The sequence below is a fragment of the Eulemur rufifrons genome, chromosome 6, assembly GCF_041146395.1.
Source record: "Eulemur rufifrons isolate Redbay chromosome 6, OSU_ERuf_1, whole genome shotgun sequence".
Taxonomy (NCBI): Eukaryota; Metazoa; Chordata; class Mammalia; order Primates; family Lemuridae; genus Eulemur; species Eulemur rufifrons.
Genome location: NC_090988.1, coordinates 89,838,272 through 89,846,697, shown reverse-complemented (window position 1 = coordinate 89,846,697; position 8,426 = coordinate 89,838,272). Strand labels below are relative to the sequence as shown.

Below are 8,426 nucleotides of genomic sequence, written 5' to 3'. Positions count from 1 at the left end.
GTGCCACCATGCCCGGCTAATTTTTTCTATATATATTTTTAGTTGTCCATATAATTTCTTTCTATTTTTTTAGTAGAGACGGGGGTCTCACTTTTGCTCAGGCTGGTCTCGAACTCTTGAGCTCAAAGGATCCACCCACCTCGGCCTCCCAGAGTGCTAGGATTACAGGCATGAGCCACCGTGCCTGGCCTGCATCTGAATCCCAATTGGCCAAGAGGGCCTCTGATTCTGCGGAAACTCCACCTAGTCCCTCTTCACAATATGCCTGCCCCTTACCCCAAAATATCTCCCCTCTGGTCTGATACTATTCCCCTAGGGATTCAATGGGTTTGGAAAGTCTGAACATCCTGTGCAACCCAACTCCTTTGGGAAGGGGCATAGTGTCTTGATTCTAATGAACTAAAACTTGGAAGACGACAGGAGGGAGAACAGGGAAAGGACTGGAAGGTTAAGCTTTCTTTGCTCAGGGTATGAGCAGTAGGCTAGACTGGGAGCAACCTCAAGGACACAGGGAGTCCAAAGGGCTGTTTACATACTGCGCCTTGCACCCCAAACAAAACCTCTCCCAGGGAACAGAGCCAGGGCCAAGGCTCAAACTCCACCCAAAGGCAGGGGCGTGGAGAGAGGCGCCCCTATACTTTCCTATCCCTCGCCCGCGCGTATTCTGCATCCACTCCGGCTCTAGGGTCACGCCCGGCAGCACCCCGGCCAGAGGGGGCGCTCGCTCTCCCGGCCATCGCCCCGCCCAGTGCAAGCGCCACCTTGGTACGGGGTCTCCCCCGGCCGACGCAATCCTGAGCTCATGGCCCTGTTTACCAAGTTGAGGTCTTCAAGCCCTGTCTGCCGCGCGAGGTCGCGCTACATTCCCACGCTCCTCTGCAGCGGCCAGATCGCTAACCTCCTACACGCATTCTCTCGCAGATCGCCTTTTTTCCCACCATCCGCGCCCATCCTTAAGCAAGATGGCGGCAAGCGCATTTCCGGCGTGTGTCCTTTCGACTGCGTCCGGGCGGCTGCTGCAGGTGCCACCCAGCAGGTTCCAGCCCCTTTGCAGCATACACTACAACGGTGATGGCGGGCAGACGGCCCGGCTGGAGCCGGGCAGCACTTGTGCAGCTCCTTCTTGGCGTGAACCTTATGGTGATGCCATCCATCCAGGCCCGCAGTCTGCGCTTCGTAACCTTGGTAAGGAGGGACGGGGTTAGAAGCGCAAGGCCGGCTGGTGGGGGTCCGAGGTCTCGAGAAAGAGGAGCTGGCATAGAAGGGAACGACTGGCCTGGGTGCTAGGTTGATCTATTGATCTGCAGCCCTGGGTTTTTGGGAGGAGTGGAGTGTCCAAATAAGGAGTTCTGTATCAGGCAGTACCTTGGGATGTGTCTACCCTTGTATAGGTTAGTAGTTAAATAGTTAAGAGACTCATCCCTAAGAAGCCTTTGGTGATCTTTTTTTCACTTTAGCCAAGTTAGAATCTCTGGAGCCTGGAAGAAGTTACTAACTCCTGAACTGGGGTCTTTTGCAGTGGGTAGGCTTCCTTGTCTAACATCGGGCAAAGGTAGATTCTGCGTCCCCATCAAGGAGACTCTTCTAACCTATAGACAAACCATTTTCTTTCCTCAGCTGTACCGACATGGAGACCGTTCACCAGTGAAGACATATCCCAAGGACCCCTATCAGGAAGAAGATTGGCCCCAGGGGTTTGGTCAGTTAACCAAGGTGGGTCAGAAGCCAGCCTCCCTCCATGTGAGCTGTAGAATGAGTGACCTCTAGAGCAGGCTAGAGAACTTGAGGCCTCACTAAACTGCTATTTATTTCCCACATGGGTGCTGACTTTGACCAGATTTCGTAACCTTTCTTTAGTCTGTATCCAGTACAGTGCTGTACACAACTGGCCACTTAATAAATGACCTCTGGGATCAGATTAACCCACTCCTACTTCCAGCCAGGGATAAACCTGGAAAGCAACAGTTCCTAAACCCCATGGGGCTTGTGAGCCATCCCTTCCCTCCAGACCTTCTTAACCCTCAGGTTTGCCCACAGGAGGGGATGCTACAGCACTGGGAGCTGGGCCAGGCTCTGCGACAGCGCTACCATGGCTTTCTAAACACCTCTTACCACCGGCAAGAGGTAAGGCTGGCCGCTCAAGAGTCAACGGGAATGGGATTTGCTGTTCTCATCTTCTGCCTTCAGGGAGCCTAAGGGTGGGGCCAGGCACTTTGGCCTCCTTCCTGCATTTCTGGTTACACCCATAGGACATGACATTTAAGAGCTATCTGAAACATAGCCCTAGAAGCTGAGTTGCCTCTGCTTGGCTGGGAAGAGGCAAAACTGATCAAGCATCCAAACTCAGACTTAAGGAAGGGCCTATCAAAGTGGTTTCTGACTCTGAAATAACAGGCTTTCCAGCCAAGACATTTATTGAGTACTTATTAAGGGCCAAACACTGTGCTAGCACTTTGCACACAATGGTGCACCACTCAGATGTAATCTGTGTCTTCATGGAGCTTAGAATATAGTGGGGATGTCAGACGATAAACCAGGCAGGGCCAAGATAAAGGATGGCAGGGAAGACATACATCGATAGGGCACATTAGGGAAGACTGGCTCCTTGAGGTCCTCTCCCCACCCCAGGGAAGCGGGTAGCTGTTCCTCTGGTTACCTCTCAGCCACAACTGTCTCAGGAGCCTCTAGGTGTTGTTATTGTTCCCTTGAGGCCCAGCACCATCCTCAACTTGTCCTTCTCCACTTTCCTCCTCCCTTTTCACAAGCCACTATCTCTGTTCTTTATATTTTCTCCCTGGTCTTAAGCCAGTTTATAAAGGGGGGATGGAGAGTGACTGGAGACAGTGTCTGCCCTCAGAAACCTTGGTCTAGATAGGGAGACAGGCATTGTTATAAAATCAGACAGACAGACCAGAAAGCCTTGCTGGCTAAGCACTTTGGGCTGGGAGGAAGGAGCATGTGAACTAGTGCCATTCCCACAGGAGTTCTTCAGAGTGGTGAAGGCTCCAACCCCTAGCGGAGTGTTGGGGCCTTTGAGAGATGGGGAAGGCCAAAGAGGTGGGGAGGGCCCAATGCATGGTGGGTTTACAGTTTGCTAGGTAACCATCAAAAACAGGTTCTTCCTCTGGGGCTCTACTGAGGGGACAAAGAAAGCCCTGCCCCCCCACCTGACACACACACACACACACACACACACACACGACTCATGTTGCCATCTCTGCAGGTTTACGTGCGAAGCACAGACTTTGACCGTACTCTCATGAGTGCTGAGGCCAACCTGGCTGGACTCTTCCCTCCTGGCGGGATGCAGCGCTTCAACCCAAACATCTCATGGCAGCCTATCCCTGTGCACACTGTGCCCATTACTGAGGACAGGGTGAGACTGGCCAGCCCTTCCCTAGCGGTGGTGAGGGGACAGCTCTGGCCATGGGCCTGCTGATCCCAGACTCCTTCTCTGCCTGTTTCCCCTTCGGTGTACAGCTGCTGAAGTTCCCGTTAGGCCCATGTCCCCGTTATGAGCAGCTGCAGAATGAGACCCGGCGGACACCAGAGTATCAGAACGAGAGCATTCAGAATGCAGTGAGTGGGGGCTGAGGTTGGGGTCATCAGACTGCCCTTCCCCCAGGGCAGCACTGATCCTCTGATCCATTTTTCATAGCAATTTCTGGACATGGTGGCCAATGAGACAGGGCTCACAGATCTGACGCTGGAGACTGTTTGGAACGTCTATGACACGCTCTTCTGTGAGGTGAGCCCACTAGGGTTCCTGCTGTGATCATTCTTCTCTCCCCCTCAGCAGGCCCGGGTCCCCAGGACAGAACACAATGCCTGGACAAGATCATTCCCACTGGGGAAGTCTAGGCAAGCTGCAGCATGTGAAACACGGGAACTTCCCTAACAAGTGAAAAAGAACCTCAGAGTGGGAAATGGTTTATTACTTGTCAGCAGTCCCCACTCCTCTCCACCCAGAGCTCTCGTGGTGTCAGACTCCTTTCTGCTGAGTCTCACTTTGCGTGCCTGAGCTTCCTTTCCTGTGCCCTGCAGCCTCAACACTGTCTGCCATGCTACTGTTCCAGCCCCTCCGCCTCACCTCTCCTCTCCCTCCCTCCATCACACACACAGGCACCTTCCCACTGGGGAAGAGAGCTACCCCAGGAGAGGCCCTGGCCTAGGTCCAGGGAGCTAATCTGCCTGCTGCGATACACAGCAAACACACGGGCTGGTCCTGCCGCCCTGGGCTTCACCCCAAACCATGCAGCGTCTGAGCCGGCTAAAGGACTTCAGCTTCCGCTTTCTCTTCGGGATCTACGAGCAGGCAGAGAAGGCCCGGCTTCAGGGGGGTGAGTGACAGGGGCAGCATGTCACGGTCTTCCTCAGGACCCTACAGCATTAAAAACCTGCTATTGGGGGCTTCTCTCTAGCTTCCTTCTCTACTGAAACATTTTCTGCTCTTTCAAACCCAGAACCCCCCCATTACCCCATTAGTCCCCATGCCTCCCCAATTCTCCTGATGCTTCTTAGCCCGTGTGTCACTGTCTGACCTCAATCAGGTTTGCATGCTCTTTTCTGCTATTCACATTCTTAAGCTTCACCCACATCAGAAAACCCTCCCTCTCCTAAATGAATAGCTGTCTCCAGAGAACCACTGGGGGCCATTTTGAGAGAAGGCTGAGTAGCACACATGGCAGTTTCCTCATTTGAGCACCCAAGGGCGTGCCAGCTGTTAAACCTTTTTGACAGCTCAGTTTTCAGAGCCTGCATATGGCAGTCACACTGGCATGGAGCCACCCTCTGTGTGTTTGGAAGCAATCTTAAGTTTACATTTGTTCCAAACTGGAGTACTTCTTCCAACATGGGCAGGGACTCATAGCTCATTTGTAAACTGGCAGGTTTCTACCTCTGTGTTGAAATATAGATAGATACCTTGTTTTATTTTGGTTCCTTCTGTAAATTTGAGAGTTCTTAGGAAACAGGGGTACTACATGGTCCCCATGAACCTCAAGTGTCTCTGTGTTGATCAGACCCAGGACTAGCAGAGGGCAAGAGGAGCACAAATAGGTCAGATCAGAAGACAGTGATGGCTGCAGCCACTGACACGGGGGACTTTCTCCTTTAGGAGTCCTGCTGGCTCAGATACGGAAGAACCTGACTTTAACGGCAACCACCTCCCAACTCCCTAAGCTGCTGGTTTACTCTGCGGTAAGCTCCTATACTCCCCAGCATGCTCATGTCAAGCAAGGAGCTGGATTTCCTGTTTGCTTCCTGGGGTGCAGGCAAGCAGTGCTGATGGGGAGCCCCTCTCCCTTACAGCATGACACTACCCTGGTTGCTCTGCAAATGGCACTGGATGTCTACAATGGTGAACAAGCCCCCTATGCCTCCTGCCACATATTTGAACTGTACCAGGAAGATAATGGGTGAGTGGAACTATCAGTGGATCTTCTGCAGGGACCGTCAGGTGGTGGCTGAGGGCAGCCCAAGAACTCAATCACAGGCATGCTGAGCAGCTGCTGTCTTGCCTCCTGTCAACCCTCAGGAACTTCTCAGTGGAGATGTACTTTCGGAACGACAGTGGCAAGGGCCCCTGGCCGCTGATCCTGCCTGGCTGCCCTCACCGCTGCCCACTGCAGGACTTCCTTCGCCTCACCGAGGCTGTTGTGCCCAAGGATTGGGAGCAGGAGTGCCAGCTGGCGAGCGGTCCTGCAGACACAGGTGAGCTGCCTTCTGCCCCTGTGCTAGTCATGTCCCAGACCAACTTTCAGTTCATGTCCACAAATCTGAGGGTTGTCGTGCTTCCGGCCATCTGACTGCATTTCCCTGAGACTGTTTTATACCTTTTCCCCCTCCTCACCCTCACGTGATGCCCTCACTTTATATCACTGAGATAAGAACAACCAGGAGAGAAGTGACTCATTGTCCCATCACCAGATCTACCAGCTTTACTTGCTGGTACGAGCCACTAACTTAGGGCCAGCCTCTCCACTCACACACTGGCTCTGTCTCTCCTCACCTCCACAAGGAGCTCTGGTACCTCTGAGCTGCCCTCTCTGCTGGATCACTCCCATCTCAAAAGCCTAACAAAGACCTCTGAGACCCCCATCTTTCCTCAGCTACCGCTGTTCCTCTGTTCCCTTTGAGAGTCGGATCCTTGAAAGAGTTGTCTACACTTTGGCTTCACTTCCTGACGACCCATTCTTCCAGACTCACATCAGGCAGTCTTGTCACCTTCCACAGCACTAAAGCCACACTTGTCAAGGTGACCAGTGACCTCCTCTTAAAAAAAAAAAGCCAGTGACCAATTCTTAGCTTCTCTTACCTTTCAGCAGCACCACATAATCGGCCACTCCTTCCTTAAACACTTTCTTGGCTAAAGAGTTTTTTCTCCTAACTTTCACACAACTTCCTTACTGGCTTCCTCTCCGCACTAAACAGTGAATGCCCAGGGTTCATCCCTGGCCCTTTTTCCATCTGTGCGCACTCCCAAGGTCATCTCATCCTACCTCTTGGCTTTACATGCCATATCCATGCTAAGTTCCATCTTTCTGTCATGACTTGCAGACTCATGACCTCTTCTCTGAGCTTACAGACTCATATCCAGCTGCCAAATTGAAGTCTCTACGTCAATATCAAATAAGACATCTCAGAGTTGCTATATCTAAAACCAAATGCTCTTCCCCTAAATCTGCTCTTCTTCCAGGCTTCCCTGTTTTAGTAATTGGCACTTTAGTCACCTAGTGACATAGTAAAACCCTCGGAGTTGTTTCGAATACCCTCTTTCTAATAGCTCACATCTGGTCCACTGTCAGATCCTATCAGCTGAACCTATTAAACAGATGCTTGTCTCCCTAGTCCAGTCTATCATCAGCTCTAGTCTGAACTACTAAAAAGCTTCCTAATGTTCTGATTCTATTCTTGTCCCTACTAGTCTTTCAGCACAGCAGAGTTGATTTTCTAAAACATAAACCAGTTCACGTCACTATCCTCAGAATCTTCCAATGGTTTCCCATCACATATGGAATAAAATCCAAGTTCTTTACCATGGCTTTCCAGGCCTACTTGTCCCTTGCTTACTCTGCTCTAGTGTTACTGACTTTCTTGCTGATCCTAGAACACGCCAAGCTTATTCCCACATCAGGATCTCTTGCACTTGCTTCCTGTCCCCTGCCCCAAGATACTGTTCTCTCAGATTTTCGTGTGTCTCACTCATTGACTACAGGTCTCTTGAAATTCTCACTTCCTGCACGATGCCCTCTCTGACTGACCTGCCTTGTTTTGTTTTTCCTTACAGCATTTGTCACTAAATTTCATTCCTGTCATTTGCTCCTTTCTTGGATCTCCTCTCCTAGAATGTAAACTCCATGAGAGCAGAGACTTTGCTTGTGTATCCCCTGCATGTCAGGACAGTACCTGGCATGTGGTAGGTGCTCAAGTATCTGTTGAATGAATGCTAATAATGACCTTTCTCTTCTCCTTCCCCCATGCCCAGAAGTGATCGTGGCCTTGGCTGTATGTGGCTTCATCCTCTTCCTTCTCATAGTGCTGCTCCTCACCATCCTCTTCCGGATGCAGGCCCAGCCTCCTGGCTACCGCCACGTCGCAGACGGGGAGGACCATGCCTGACAACCACTCAGCCCGCTTCCCTCTGCCTCCTAGGGGAGGTGGGCTGGGCCCTTGCTCCTGACTGTTGCTGCTCGTCAGCCATGGACAGGAGACCCCAGGTTGGGCCTCCCTCTCATCACCCCAGCCATATGAGCAAGTGGGGCTTGACTTGGCCATGGCACCTGTCACTCAGCATTCACTCGCCTGATGTCTACCAAGTACTGTATTGGACATTGGCTTTCTCCAAACAGGATTTGCCTCCTCCGCGCTCCCTAAGCACCTGAGGTGTAAACAGGTATTCGGTTTTCACTCAGGACCTGGGATAAAGAAACTGACGGAGTGGTGCCTGATCTGCCTTGCTCTCCAGTCAAGCCCTGCTCCTTCTCTTCTGGCCTGGGGTCTTTGGCAAGTAGCTCAGAGGCCAGTCTTGCCTCTCAGTGCTTACTTCAGTAGGAAAAACTGCACAACGCCAGGGGTACAGACATTGGCCACTAAGGAACTGGATCACTCAACAGCCACCCACCCGAGTTTTCCTTTGGCTGAGGCCACCGTTAGAATCAAACATAATGCTTCAGGCATTTCTGTCACCCCTTCAGCTAGAGCAGATCAAAGGGTATTTGTACTTGGGGGAGAGTGGGAGATGGGGGGGCTGAATTGTCACACAGAATCATGAAATGTTCTCCCCCTCAGCGGGGGTGGGGTCTCCGGGGACCTGAGGTCACTGCAGGTTGTGAGTGGCACAGCTCCTGACTGGCCCAGAACAGGGATGAGGCAGCTCCCAGAGAATGAAAGTTTTGGACTGTGAGTGCTGTTTCTGTGCCTCCTCT

At 51.9% G+C, this 8,426-nt stretch overlaps 1 protein-coding gene across 4 annotated transcripts; it reads left to right on the top strand.

Moving 5' to 3' along the window:
• The first annotated feature begins 1,047 nt into the window (after positions 1-1,047).
• On the top strand, positions 1,048-8,422 carry ACP2 (acid phosphatase 2, lysosomal). Of its 4 annotated transcripts, XM_069471321.1 has the most exons (11): positions 1,048-1,185; positions 1,618-1,713; positions 2,038-2,124; positions 3,224-3,376; positions 3,481-3,579; positions 3,659-3,748; positions 4,208-4,340; positions 5,117-5,199; positions 5,311-5,417; positions 5,537-5,712; positions 7,487-8,422. In XM_069471321.1, the coding sequence occupies exons 1-11, from the start codon at positions 1,072-1,074 to the stop codon at positions 7,618-7,620; spliced, it is 1,272 nt and encodes a 423-aa protein (XP_069327422.1). In that variant the 5' UTR covers positions 1,048-1,071; the 3' UTR covers positions 7,621-8,422. The 4 variants fall into 4 exon arrangements, with proteins under 4 accessions (XP_069327422.1, XP_069327423.1, XP_069327425.1 ...); XM_069471322.1 differs by lacking the exon at positions 1,618-1,713; XM_069471324.1 differs by lacking the exon at positions 3,481-3,579 and having other exon boundaries at positions 3,631-3,748.
• The last annotated feature ends 4 nt before the right edge of the window (positions 8,423-8,426 follow it).

Bases quoted from the DNA above. Each gene is read 5' to 3' on its own strand.
- ACP2 (XM_069471321.1), top strand. From the start codon at position 1,072: ATGGCGGGCAGACGGCCCGGCTGGAGCCGGGCAGCACTTGTGCAGCTC. The intron at 3,749-4,207 runs GTGAGCCCACTA...TGCGATACACAG, and splicing joins ATGACACGCTCTTCTGTGAG to CAAACACACGGGCTGGTCCT. The intron at 5,713-7,486 runs GTGAGCTGCCTT...CCCCATGCCCAG, and splicing joins GAGCGGTCCTGCAGACACAG to AAGTGATCGTGGCCTTGGCT.